Source organism: Chiroxiphia lanceolata, chromosome 24 (genome assembly GCF_009829145.1).
Source record: "Chiroxiphia lanceolata isolate bChiLan1 chromosome 24, bChiLan1.pri, whole genome shotgun sequence".
NCBI lineage: Eukaryota > Metazoa > Chordata > Aves > Passeriformes > Pipridae > Chiroxiphia > Chiroxiphia lanceolata.
The window spans coordinates 3,604,392-3,618,082 of record NC_045660.1 but is presented as its reverse complement, the minus strand read 5'-3'; the positions used below and the strand labels follow the sequence as shown (position 1 = coordinate 3,618,082).

Here is a 13,691-nt window from a genome sequence, read left to right as displayed (position 1 = left end):
AAACCCAAGGAAACACATGTGCTCTCCTCTGATTACAAAAAGGACTTTGTATTCTCCAACTTTCCGCTCACAACATCACCCCAACCTCAAAGGAGCCTTTGGTCAGGCCTGCCCTAATCACACAGCTCTCCTGGGAAGGAACCTGAAGCCATGGGGTGATGAGCCACCACATTTTTGTACCACAAAAAGGTGACACGCCACCAGATTTATTCCCACTGCTCTGCTCCAAGCAAGGCTCAATCTTTGATCTTGCCTTTTCTGACAAATGCACAGCAACAAGTGTGTGCACGCCCGTCTGCAGAGCTTTTAATTTCATTTCTTCCTTCCCGAGCAGGAACACACGTGTTCTCCTGCCCGAGGAAGGAGCAGAAGAAGAAAACGTGACAAGACAGCCATCTCTCAATTAACACACAGCTGGAAGGTGTTGGAAAATCAGAGAGATAAGTGAGATATCAAGCACCATGCAGAATAGGTGGTGATGGCACACTTGCCTAAGGAGGTGCATCAGCCAGCACCGTGAAGTGAGAGGATTAACCACCAATACTTGGTTCAACTCAAACCATCCCCTGCTCCTCTGCTGTTCCCTTTGAAGTTGCCTGGCCCTAATTTCAAAACACTGAGGATGTTATCGAACCTACACCAGCAGCTTTGAGCCCCAAACAGGGGAGAAGGAACTGCTGATGAGCCAGGCAGCCCAGCAAAGCCAGAGTGGGGATGAGGTGTTACCCAGCTCTGGCTCTGCTCCACAAGGCTGTGTTTTCACAGAGTATTCCATGAGGATTTCAGTTTTTATTTGAACAAATTAGGCCTTGGGGATGCAAAAGAGAAGAAAAAAAATAAAAGAAATCAAATGTTTACAAGGCAGCTGCAGTAATTCATCCTCATTGCTGCTTTTCCTCTGCTGGTACCCACAGCTCCAATGATGCTCCACCAAAGGATCAACTCCTGCACAACCCTGGAACAAGGCTCTACAGTCCCCATCACCTCTGCAGTCTACAGCCAAAATCCAAGACTTGCAGGAGGGAAAAGGGAAAGGATCATGTTAATGAAGTATTTATTTGCAAGCCTACTGAGTGTCTGGTTTATACAAGAGCTACAGAGATGTCTGTCTCTATTCTGCAGAAGAGGGGTTGCAGTCCCTTGGTGCCACAGGATCATTGTCACCCAAAGAAGGACCCTCTGCCCTCCACCACCACCTGGCTTCCCCTTCCCCCATGTGTAATTCTCAAACCTCAAAGGACTCTAATTAGCTGCATTAATTGCAGACAAAAGACTTGTTCTTCACCACATTAATTCCCAAGGGAACTCCAGCACCTCTGGGTATTGTGGTTGGGTACCTGGACAATTTGGGAGGGAGGACAGGAACCAAACAGGCCAAATACTGGCACGTTCTGCTCTTACCCCACAAACCACCCCAGGTCTCCTGGAGGTCTCAGGGGAGGGGGAACTTCATGGCATCTCCCTGAAAGCCAGGCCAGCACCAATCTGGGCTCCGGCTGCCACAGGACTCTCAAGGCAACACCCAGATCCCAAATTCCACCTGCAGCCTGTGTGGGAAGCCAGCCCATCCCTGACCCCTGGCATCAGGTCTCCAGTAAGATAAATGGGATGAAACAAAAGCTTCAGTTCCTGAGGGTCTTGAGGTCCAGAAGCTGCCACAGGCAACAGAGTCCCTGCAGGGAGCAAGGCCATGGCTGCAAACGGAGTGTAATCCTGCCTTAATGGACATTAGGGCTCACCAGGGAGGAATGGGCTGTGATTACAGACCTGTTCTGCTTTTCCCACTCCATCACCATCCCCGTATTTCACAGCAGGAACCTTTCAGTCTTCCAGCCCTAATTAAACTAATGTTTTTCTCAGATCCATGAAGGGAACAGTTTGGATGTTTTTTAGCTCAAGCACCAGCAATGGGCAGAGCAGGGAGGAAAAAATAAATGCCATGGCTGTTCTTTGTGAGATGGCAAAGCAGGGAGAAAGGGAGCCAGAGCATGTGTTTGGATCATTCCCCAATAAGGAAGTAGGAATGCAACAAGTCTGCATTGGAAGAGACTGTTTAAATTCATTATCATGACAATTTACACTTCTGTGGCACCAGCTGCATCAGTATTTCAAAATCCTTTCCGAACAGTTATTCACCAAGCCCCAATTCCCCTGGAACAGCCACCAGCTCCCCAAGACAAGCGGGGAAGCATCTGAGGTGATCCCAGCCCACACACCACCACGGTATCTGCAGACAACACACGTGATAAGACAGGTTTTAAGACAAACATTTCCCTCCAGCTCAGCGAGGGAATCCGCATCAACCAGTCCCAGGATCCAGCTGGAACAGCCCTTCCCACCAGCCTTGCTTCGCCAAGGGCCATCCCAGCGAAGTCAGCCCAGCACAGCCCTGCCTGGCTCCCAGGAGAAGCCAGCCCTGGGGCGACAGAAGGGTGACACAGATAACCCCTGTCATGCTCATCCCACGTCACACACACACACACATGTGTATTTCCATCACGGGGCAAAGCACTTCTTGGAATGTTGCTTTGCTGTCCCCTTTCCCAGCCTTGCAGGTGGCACCAACAGCGATGTCCCCATGCTGGTGGCTTTGCTCCGGGGTGTTTCTGCTGTGTCTGGCCTCAAGATCCGGTTCCTACATCCTGTGCCGCCACCACAACAGGTTTCCTACCCTGCTTATCATCCCTCACCCAAAAAAACCCCTCCAGTTCCTCAACTGTAAGACCTCAGGGTGGCCCCTCCAAAAGCCCTGGTTTCAGAGGACGGGTGTGGGCCGCTAAAAACATTCTGAAAAGCACCCAAGTGTTTTAGCACCCAAGTGTTTTAGCACCCAGATGCCGCTGCCTGCCAGCAGCTGCCAGCTTCCAAAAACATTTCTCTGGCAATTTAAAAACTGTCCCTTCTCCTCTGTGCACAGGAGCCGCCCCACCACGCCTTGAGCTTCCGTGAGGCTCCACCACCCCACTTGCACCCCTCGTGTTCTGCTCTTCTTTCCCCAGCTCCTATCACCCGCCTGCAGGCACCGGGAACTTCCTTAATCTTGTTCCTCCCCAGACACCAGCAGCGATGGGGGGCAGCTGGAACTGGTCAAAGGTGACTGGTGCCACTGCACTGAGCACCGGGGCTGTGCTGGTACAGAGGGCTGAGATGTGACACCAAGTCACCCCCAGAGCAGCAGCGTGTCCCCACGTGCCCACGGCTCTGGGCTGAGCACCGACTCTGTCCCCGGCTCGCTTTACACCAGCCCTACAATCACACACCGGGGACGCTTCTGGTTGGTGCTGGCAGCTGTCAGACGATCTGGAGGGAGAGGGAACACCCCAGACACACGGCAGAGCCGAGTGCTGCGAAGGGGGAAGAAGAGAGAGAGCAATGACTCAGTGATTGCTACGGGCTCCAAACCCAACCGGCAGCGCGCACGTCTGGCGCATCAGCGAGCCGGGGAGCTCAGCTGGGAAGTCGTGCCCTGCAGGGACCCTCCACCGCAGTCACCGGCGTGGACACGCAGGAAATTGAGTCCCCATGTGCTGGTGGCTGAGCTGGAGTTCATTTTGCCCTCACAGGGCTGTGTATCAGTGGCTGGAAGGGGGTTTATAACACCCCGGTGTTTTGGCTACTGCTCAGCAGGGCTCGCAGCATCAAGGCTGCCTTCAACATTCCCCCTCACCAGGAGGCCAGGGGTGGGCATGATCCTGGGAGGGACTGCCAGGACAGCTGCCCCAAACTGACCAAAGGGATACTCCAGACCACATAAAAGCCCAGAGAAAGGAGGAAGTGGGGTGGATATTTGTTATTATGACATTTGCCTTCCGGAGCAGCCACTATGTGTGTACTGAAGCCCTACTTCCTGGGAAGCGGCTGGACATCGCCTGCTGATGGGAAGTAGAGAATAAATCTTTTGTTTCCCTTTTGTTTCTGCACATGACCTTTGCTTTTGCTTTATTAAACTGCCTTTACCTTGACTCATGAGGGTTTTTTCCACCCTAGGGTCTCCCGTCCCATCCTGCTGAGGAGGGGAGTGATAGAGTGGCTTGGTGGGCACCTGGGGTCACAGAATCCCAGAATGGTTTGGGTTGGAAGGGACCTTCAAAGACCATCCAGTCCCACCCCTGCCATGGGCAGGGACACCTTCCACTAGTCCAGGTTGCTCCAAGCCCCATCCAACCTGGCCTTGGACACCTCCAGGGATGGGGCAGCCACAGCTTCTCTGGGTAACCTGTGCCAGGGCCTCCCCACCCTCATAGTAAATTATTTCTTTCTTATAACTAATCTAAATCTTCCCTTTTCTAGTTTAAAACCACTGCCCCTCGTCCTGTCACTAAAGGCCCCGGACTGAAGGGCCCAGGAAGATGGACTCCCAGAGAAAAGAAGTAGGCACCACCCAACTTTCAAACTTCGGTCGTAAGATGTAAATTTTAGGTGACTTCCCAGCCAAGCTCAGCCCATCACACCCTTTGATGCTCCAAGGAGGCTGGGAAGTCATTTGGTGCAGACAGACGGCCCTGCAGACAGAAAACAGGACTGGATGGAAGGCAGCTCCTAATGGAATATGACTGCTGTGCTTTCTGGCTTTAGAAGGAAGGGCCTGAGATGTGCTTTGGAGACACAGTAGCCCCAACTCTTCTCCAAGGTGGGTAAGAGCTGGTGGCCCACCATGAAGCTCTGCCCGCTGGGCCCCAGCACATCCAGCAAAGGGACTGCTGCCCACAATCTGTTATTTACACTCCTGACTCACTCCTTCCCTTTCCCCCGAAACAGAAAAGTATTTACAGTCAAACTTGAATTCCCCTGAATGTCTCCTGGAGCCAAGTGAGCTGAAAGGTCAATCCTCAGTCAGGAAACCAGGTCCTCGTGCTAAGAACCCCCCAGCCCTTCCCAACCACTCCTTGGGCATGGGGTGAAGGAACCCGTAAAGTATCCTTGCAAAACCTTGGATACAGGGCACAGAGGGCTTCTGCTTCGGATGTTTTATGGAGGTCTGACCTGCAGCAATGCAACAGGTTGAGACAACAAGCCTCAGCCACAAAGGTTTCTCCTGGCAAAGTCAAGTCACCACCAGATGTGGTCTGCACATGGTTGTAGCTGCACCTCACCCCCTCTTCTCCTACACAGTCTTAAAATACCACGTGATTATTAAGTAAAGCAGCCAGCACCAGCCTTCCCCTTCTCCACTGGGATTAACAAAGCAGGAACAGCCCATGCCTGCAGGACATGCTGGGGTGACAAGTCCCTCCATCCCTGTCCAGTGGGGAACCCTCCAGGAACCAACATCCTCTGAGGCACTTTACAAAAATGACATGAAGAGGGGAAGGGCTCAAACTCACATCTTGGACTCCAAACAAACCTAAAGTTTGGGCTGCTGGAGAGAGGATAAATCACCTGGAAGGGACAACACCTGGATGCATTTAAGCCTTAATATGCGTCTAAAGTGTCAAGAGGAACAAGGGGGAACTGAGCAACAGGACAAGGGTCAGGTTGCATCTCCTGGCCCAGGGAAGAGCCCTGTAAGCACTTCTGAGCTCCTCAACATGGTCACCCTGCACTATGCCAGGGGATAACACCCCAAAGCCATTCAGAGCATTGAAGACTCTCAATTTTGTAGCAACACGTGGCTCAATCACCAGTTCCAACCCAGCAAAGAGGCCCCAAGAGCTGGGGAAGGGAAGTCAGGAGGTGCCCAGCTGTCACTCACAGCCCACACTGCATTCCTAAGAAGGAATTCCCCTTCTCAGAACAAAGATGTTTGTCCCTGGCACCTCAGAATTTTGCAGGGTCACCCTGATGCACCAATAAACTCACGCTGGCAGGATGGGGGGAAGGAGGAAGCACTGCAAATTCCTGTTCTGCTTATCTGCCCCCTCCTCCTCTACATGGAAACTGGATGCCCCAAACCCTGTCCTGTTTAGGGGAGCCTGGAGATGTGTGTGGCTCATCCTGCCACCCCAGTTGTGTAAGAGCTATTCCTGTGTGGAAAAAAGCCTGTTTTGCTGCTCCTGAACCACGCTCCTGTGATCCCGGGTGGGATAGACAAGGCTGAGATCTGGACATGAAGCAGCAGCTCACGAGTGGAGGGAGCTGTACCAGCAACCTGGGGACTACATGCCAAGACAACATGAACAAGCAATGCTATCCCCATCAAAACCACGGGGAGGAGGCCAAGGAAAAGGACATCCCAGGACTGCGCTGCTGCCACAGCCCCTATCAGAGGTGCAGGTAAGCTAAGGTGTGGATTTTGGCATAATCAGCATCCCTGGAGCTCTGCAGAGCACCTTCCATCCCCAAGGACCCCTGCCAGACTTTCAGCCCCTCCTAAAATACACCCCTTAAACGCGCACAGTTGCATAATATTCGTAACACCTAAGAACTCGCCGACAGAAATAACTTTTCCTGCAGCACAAACCAGCCCCAACTCCAGGCAAGGACGGCAGGAACAGCTTCCCCCGGGGCCGATGATGACGGAGGGTGCCCGTGGGAGGATGTCCCCGTGTCCCCCACCACGGGCGCCCCCCGGGAGCCGCTTCCCGCTGCCCATTCTGGTGTTTTCCAGCGGCGGTTTCCCAACGCACACCCCGAGCAGGCAGGGCCGCAGGCCATTAGCCCCTCCTTTCTCCACCAGCTTCCGCACACAGATACTCCTGATTTCATCACTCTTTGCTCTCCGAGGCAGGAGGGCTGAAAGCGCAGTGCAACAGCCCCGCTTAACACGCGCTGGGAGAGCCCTGAGAAAGAGGTTTCATGGCTGCGATCCCCCCGTGGAGAGGCACCTTCCAGCTGAACGTGCCTGAAAATCATCCTGGGCAAAGCCAGGAAGGGATAAACCTCCATGGATCCAACCCCCTGCCCCGACTGCTTGTCTCCCAGACAAGCCTCCGGGTCTGAAGTGTTTGCACTCCTGCGCCTACACGAAAATAAAACACCCAGGAGGGGTTGTGAAAACGGGGATTTACCTGCCTACTCACGCTCACACCACGCTGGGAAGGGGATGGGATATTTTTAGGAATACGGATCTGACCTCCTGGGGGTCTCTTGGACCCCTCCAGACCAGGACAGCGTACAGTTTACATCAGGCATCAGCTTAAAAAAGCTCCCAAAGCAAGATTTCCCTCAGCAAACTGAAGTGCTCCATAAGCACAAGAGCTGCCCTGAGTGTTTTTAAACCACTGATGGTAATTGAGGAGCAAAATTTAAAAAAAAAAAAACCAAAACCAAACAACAAAAACAAAACAAATCACCCTCCTCACCAGCTCCAGGCAAACATTTCGCCTGCCCTCTTGGCTTTATCAGCAGGGACAGGACCGGGGCCAGCTCAACCCCTGCACTGCCAGGAGTGCGGAGCAGTTACATCACATCGCTGGTTTGGGGTAATTCGGTTGGTATGGATCCAGCTCCAGAAGTTTGGAAAACACTTTGTCAACAACAAACACCCCCGCCCCGGCAGGCTGATGCTTTCCCAAGAGCAGGTGACTTTTCCAGCCCTGCTGCCCGTTATCCTTAATGCGGGAATCCTCCGGACGCTTTGCAGCAGAGGCAGCTGCCCACCCCGGTTCGCTGCAGAGGGGGAGGAAGGGGAGGCTGAAGCACCGGGAGGTTTTTTAAGTGACTTCTCCAAGGTTACAAAAGGCAGCTGTGGTTGAGAGAGGAAGAGAACAACCCGGACGCTTCTGCCCTGAGTGTCAAAGCAAACCTGGTCCAAGCAGGGGACGGTCAGGGGTCATGGAACATCTTTAGCCCCGCTCCCAGGCAGGGAGATGAGCGAGTCTGTGGGAGCAGAGGGGCTGAGGTGCCACTGCCTGCCAGGCCCGGGGCAGAGACCCAAGGTCGTGGGCAGAGGGGTGCCCACCCCAGCCCAGCAGGCCTGGAGGGGGTGTACAGGACGTTTAGGAGAATTTACCCTGGGATGTTTGCGGTAGTCACACCCTGAGATGCTCAGGAGGGTCTCTCCTTGGGATGCTCACAGGGGTCACTCCTTAGGATGCTCAGGGATGTCTGTCCTGTTCAGCTGGGAGGTCCTACCCTGGAACGCTTGAGTGGCCATCTCTGGGATGCTCAGGGGGTCTCTCTCCTTGGGATGCTCAGGGGGTCACTCCTTGGGATGCTCAGGGGATCACTCCTTGGGATGCTTGGGGATGTCTGTCCCATTTGCCTGGGGAGTCCCACCCTGGGATGCTCCGGGGGTCCCCCCTTGGGATACCTGGGGCGTGACTGTTCCATTTGGCTGGGGGATCCCGCTCTGTGATGCTGGGGGGGGTGTCCCTCCTTCAGACACTCCAGGCCCTGCTCCACGACACCGGGGGCCCCTCCCCAGCCGCCTTCCCCGTGACCCCCCCCCCCACGCCGCCGCCCACCTACCCAGCTTCATGAGGCAGGCCAGGAGGATCCATAGGGAGATCTCGAAGGGGATGCGGACGTGCGTGTAGTCGATGCCCAGCACGGGGAAGGCTTTGCGGGGCTTGTGGTGCCCCTCTCCCGAGCCGTTGGCCGGCTGCTCCTTGAGGGGGTGGATCACCTCGGGGGCCGCGGGGGGCGCGGGGGTGAAGCCCCCGATCTCTCCGGCGGGCAGCGGGGCGGGCTGGCCCGGCGAGGGCTCGGAGGTCACCATGGGGTTGGCCTGCAAGCCCTGCCTGGGCAGCAGCGGCCCCAGCAGCAGCAGCGCCCAGGGCAGGGCGCGCAGGGCCGCGGCACCCATGGCGGCGGGCTCGGGGGGCTCTGAGGGGCTCTGGGGGGGCGGCCGCGGCGGCGGCTCGGGGCTGGGGCCGCCCGGGGCTGGGGCCGCCCCGCCGGTACCGGAGCGCAGCTCGGGGCGGCCGCGGCGCCGGGGCTCGGCCCAGCGAGCGGGGCGGGCGGGGCGGGCGGGAGGCGGCGGGGGCGGCGCCGGCGGCGGAGGGAGGGAGGGAGGGAGGGGAAGGGGGGACGGGGAGAGCGGTGAGGGGGGTAACGGAGGGAGGGAGGGAGGGAGAGAGGGAGGGGAAGGGAAATGGCGGAGCACGGGCGGGTGGGAGGTGGGGTGCAGGGGGGGGGACAGGAATGGGGAGAGGGGGTGATGGGCGTGTCAGGGGGAGAGGGAGGGGAAGGGAAAGGGAAAAGGAAAGGGCAGGAGATGGGGTGCGGGGGAAAGGGGGTGCAGGATTGGGGAGAGGGAGAGTTGGGGGTGTCGGTGGGAGAAGGGGAGTTGGGGGTGTCGGGGGGAGAGGGAGAGGGAGAAAGGGAAAAGGAAGGGGGAGAAGATGGGGTGCGGGGGAAAGGGGGTGCAGGACTGGGGAGAGGAGGTGTTGGGGGTGTCGGGGGGAGAGGGGGAGCTGGGGGTGTCGGGGGGAGAGGGAGGGAAAGGCAAAGGGAAAAGGAAGGGGGAGAAGATGGGGTGCAGGGGAAAGGGGGTGCAGGGGGGCAGGAACGGGGAGAGGAGGAGTTGGGAATGTCGGTAGGAGAGGGAGAGGAAGGGAAATGGGGGAGCAAGGTGGGGTAGGAGACAGAAAAGAGGATGTGGGAGTCAGGAATGGGGAGAGGGGGATTTGGAGGTGTCAGTGGGAGAGGGACGGAAAGGAAAAGGAAAAGGGGTTCGTGGACGGGGGTGCAAAGGGGGGATCACGGGGGGTGGGAGGTGGGGTACAGGGGAAAGGGGGGGTGAGGGAGCAGGAATGGGGAGAGGGGGAGCTGGGGTGCTGATGGGAGAGGGAATGAAAGGGAGAAGGGGTGCACGGAGGGGAGTGCAAAGGAGAGGGCAGGGAGGAGTGTGGGTGCCTGGAGGTGAGGGGGTGCAGTGCAAAGCGGGGAGCAGAGAAATGGGAGAGAGCTAAGGCAAGGCTGGTACCGGGAGGGGAAAGGCAAGAAGGGATGCAGAGAGACGATGGGGGTGCAGGAATCAAAGGCACCCCAGTGCAAGGGCGGGGAGGTGCCAAAGGAAAGAAGGAAAACGGGATCTGCGAGCAGGTGCCTGCTGCTGGAAGGGAGCAGAGAGGTGACACAGCACTGCACCGTGCCCAGCAGCGTGTGGGTGGCAGGGAGATGGAGGGCTGCACAGCCCAGGCACCTTGTGGGGAGTCAGACGGGGTTTGTGGGGCTGGCAGAGCACCTTGGCTTGTCAGGAAGAGCCCGGCAGCCACCTCTGTGTTTGCTCCTTGAAGAGGCGCAGCCGTGGTCTGCGTATCACTGGGAGCAGGAGAGCTGCGGGGCGGTGGGGTCTGTGGGACACGGAGGGGGCTGGTGGGCACTGGCTGCTATTCTGGCCCAGCCTGGAGCTGTAACCCCATCTGTGCTCGCTGGAACGGCCGTGCCCTTCGCCCCGGTCACCAGCCGAGTCTGAGTCACCAGGAAATCTGATAAGGCTCCAATAAAACCACTGGAGTAGTGTTGAGGGGGGGTTGCTTGGCACTGTGTGGCCGGGCTCAGCCGCCCTGATTTCTTGGCTCTGCTCCCGACATCCTGAGTGTCATACGTGTGTGTGATTAGAACAGTCCAGACCAGTGGGAGTTTTGACCTGGTTTAGCTAAACTTCAGAAGCTAAGGGGCCTTTTGGTAAAGATGCAGTCCCTAGTCCTTGGGGGGCAGTGTGTGGGGAAGGCGTGGGCTCTTTTTCCATGACATGTGGCAGCTAAACCTCGAGCCTTGAAGGTTACGCCTGTTGGTTTGCATCGGTTACATTCTTAATTTAAGACGGCATCAGTTCCCAGAGCGCCGGTGCTTGGAAGGCTGCAGGGAATGCAGCCCTTCCCGGCAGGCAGGAGGGGAGCCCAGCAGCCCCTGCTGCAGCTCCTCGGTGGAAATCATCCCCAAACAGTGACCCATCAATTAAAGCGAATCATCAGCCCCAGCAGGAACCAGCTAGGTGTGTCAATTCCTCTCTTCCGCTTGGTTATGTGCTGGATATTCAAATTAATCTGTTTTAGCAATTAGGCAAGAAATCCTGAAGCATTTTCTCTTTTTGAAAGGGCTTAGTCATAACTGGGTGAGAAGCCTGAGCTGAGGCGATGCGGTTGGTACACTTTGGGTTGAGGCAGGACTGTGCACTGGCAGCGAGAGACTCGCTGAGGCGAGAACACGGGGGCTGGTTTGCTTTCAGAAACAGTTCCTGGAAGCTAAAACAGGTACAATGTTCCCATGAAATAACTGGGTCAGGTTTTTCTACCTCCTCGTGCCTGGATCCGTCGGCAGCCAGGGTGGGTAGGGCTGGATCTTTGGGTACATGGCTGTTGTGCGTTTGCCAGAGGGGGATGAAGCGTCAAATGAAGTCCTGGCTGCTTTGGTGGCAGGTTCCCAACTGGCTGGAGACTGTTGAACTCTGCAAAAAATTCCGGTTGGTGCAGATTCTTGACAAGGAGGAAGAATTTTCATCCCTGGAGGTGTCCAAGGCCAGGTTGGACAGGGCTTGGAACAAGCTGGTCTAGTGGAAGGTGTCCCTGGATAGTCTTTACAGACCATCCAGCCCAAACCATTCGGTGGTTCTGATTCTATATTCCTGCTTCCTTCGGATCAGGAGGTGAAAACCTGGAGATACCCAGTTAAACCTGTGTTGCCAAGTTAATCCATCAGCACTGCAGCGCTCTGACAGGGGCAGATACCCCCATCAGAGCCTTGGGGCTGGACCTGCCTTGGAGCTTCATCAGTTCTTTGTGTCTTCTTTGTGTTAGGAGAGGACTCCAGTTACCTCCAGCTTGTCCTGGCCCAGCTGAGGTGCTCAGAGTGACTCCTGGAACACTATCCTTGCATTGGGAGGGAATGTAATTAGAATTAAGCTCCTTAGCCTGGGAAGGGCACAGGGTGTAAAAAGTGAACTTTATGTGCATATTGTGGGGGTTTTTACACTGAATTTTCTTTTTTTTTTTCCCCTGTGTTTAGCATAGATTGAGGATAGAAAAGGAGACAGATTTATTGAAAGTGTTAAAAATGCCTTCTGAATTAAATTGTTTTCCTTCAAACATTGTAAAAAGGGGCAAGCTTTCAGGCAGTTTTATTCCTTGCTCCCTGTAACTTTCCTTAAAACCCACGCCCTGTTCCATGAGGATACTTCCCCAGGTGCAGGAGCTGAGTTGCTGGGAGAACACCTTGTTTCCATTCCCCAACTTCGAAACTGCAGCAGGAAGCTTCAGCTCTGACATCCAGAACCAGCAAGTCCTCCTTGTCTCCAGCCCTGTTATTCCTGTCTGTCACCAGCTTGAAAAAAAGTCAGGCTCCTGCGCCCCAATTTTCTCTCCATCAGCAAGAAAAACTTCCATGTCAAGGGCATCCAAAGCCTGCCCGGTTTTCTCTGTGGAGCTTTAGATGCCCATGGGGATGGTATCTGAGAAAAGAAGATAAAACCCTTTTGTAAGGATGGTGGTGATGGATCCCAATTATTATTTGTTTAATTAAAAGACTCTGGACCGATGCAGAGGCAACAATTAACAATTATCTCCTGTAAAGAACTTTGACAACAGCTGAATAAGTTAATGTGTTATGAGATGGAGACAAATCATTGCAGCTCTGTCATTTACTAGGGTGGAGGTGTAAGGGAGAGTCCTCAGGCTTCCACATACTGTCTGATTTAAGGGGCTTTTCCTCCTTCTGTTGGAATAAGCAAGTAGCAATTTTCTTCTGTCGTGCAGCTGGGATTATCTGGGAGCCAGGGAATTAAGATCTAAATGAAAATTTATACTATTCATTACACTTTATTAATAGACTTCGGGGACGTTTAATTGTGGAAATAAATTATAGAGGGATGAACTGGTAAGTTTTGATTTGTTTTACGCACACCCCCTTTTTGGGAGGGTTCGTTAAGATAATTGGGACTAGAGGGGATGAAGCCTTGCCTTCATCCCAGGCCCGTCCCCACAGTCCGCAGGGCCAGCGAAGGACAAGGCAAAGGGAAGGGTTTTGCAAACACTGCCACCCCCTGGCTCTTCCCACGGAGTTTTATTTTCCAGAAAACCCCGAGCTTTGTGCTGCCTGGGCGAGCTGCTTCTCACACACTGCCCTTCGACGAGTTGTGCTGCAAAGAGCAAGCGCTGGGATGGGTTTTTCCACAGGGGGCTTGGTCACAACTCGCTTCCCGTGGAGAGGTCAGAGAATCACAGAATATCCTGAGGAGGCCACCGAGATGATCAGAGGGATGGAGCAGCTCTGCTGTGAGGAAAGGCTGAGGGAACTGGGGTTGTTCAGCCTGGAGAAGACTACAGGGTGACCTAATTGTGGCCTTTCAGTACCTGAAGGGAGTTGACAGGAGAGATGGAGAGAAACTATTGACAAGGGACTGGAGTGACAGAACAAGGGGGAATGGCTTCAAACTAGAAGAGTAGGTTTAGATTAGATTTTAGGAAAAAATTCCTCCCTGTGAGGGTGGGAAGGCCCTGGCACAGGTTGCCCAGAGAAGCTGTGGCTGCCCCTGGATCCCTGGAAGTGTCCAAGGCCAGGTTGGATGGGGCTTGGAGCAACCTGGGCTGGTGGAAGGTGTCCCTGCCCATGGCAAGGGTGGAATTGGATATTCTTTAAAATCCCTTCCAACCTGAACTGCTTTGGGGTTGTATGATTCTCCTGACCTGAAAGGGACCCACAAGGATCATCCAAGTCCAACTCCAGGCCCTGCACAGACACCCCAACAATCCTACCCTGTCCAAACCCTCCTGGAGCTCTGGCAGCCTTGGGGCTGTGCCCACTGCCCTGGGGAGCCTGGGCAGTGCCCAACCAGCCTCTGGGGGAAGAACGTTTCCCTGAGATCCAAC

General features: G+C 55.0%; 1 protein-coding gene across 1 annotated transcript in view; it reads right to left on the bottom strand.

The window, feature by feature from the left end:
• The window catches only part of SLC9A1 (solute carrier family 9 member A1), a 28,587-nt gene extending 19,901 nt beyond the window's left edge, over positions 1 to 8,686 (bottom strand). Inside the window, exon 1 of the mRNA XM_032710156.1 lies at positions 8,350 to 8,686. Within this exon, the coding sequence (XP_032566047.1) occupies positions 8,350 to 8,686 (337 nt within the window). The remainder of the gene's footprint in view (positions 1 to 8,349) is intronic.
• Between the last annotated feature and the right edge of the window lie 5,005 nt (positions 8,687 to 13,691).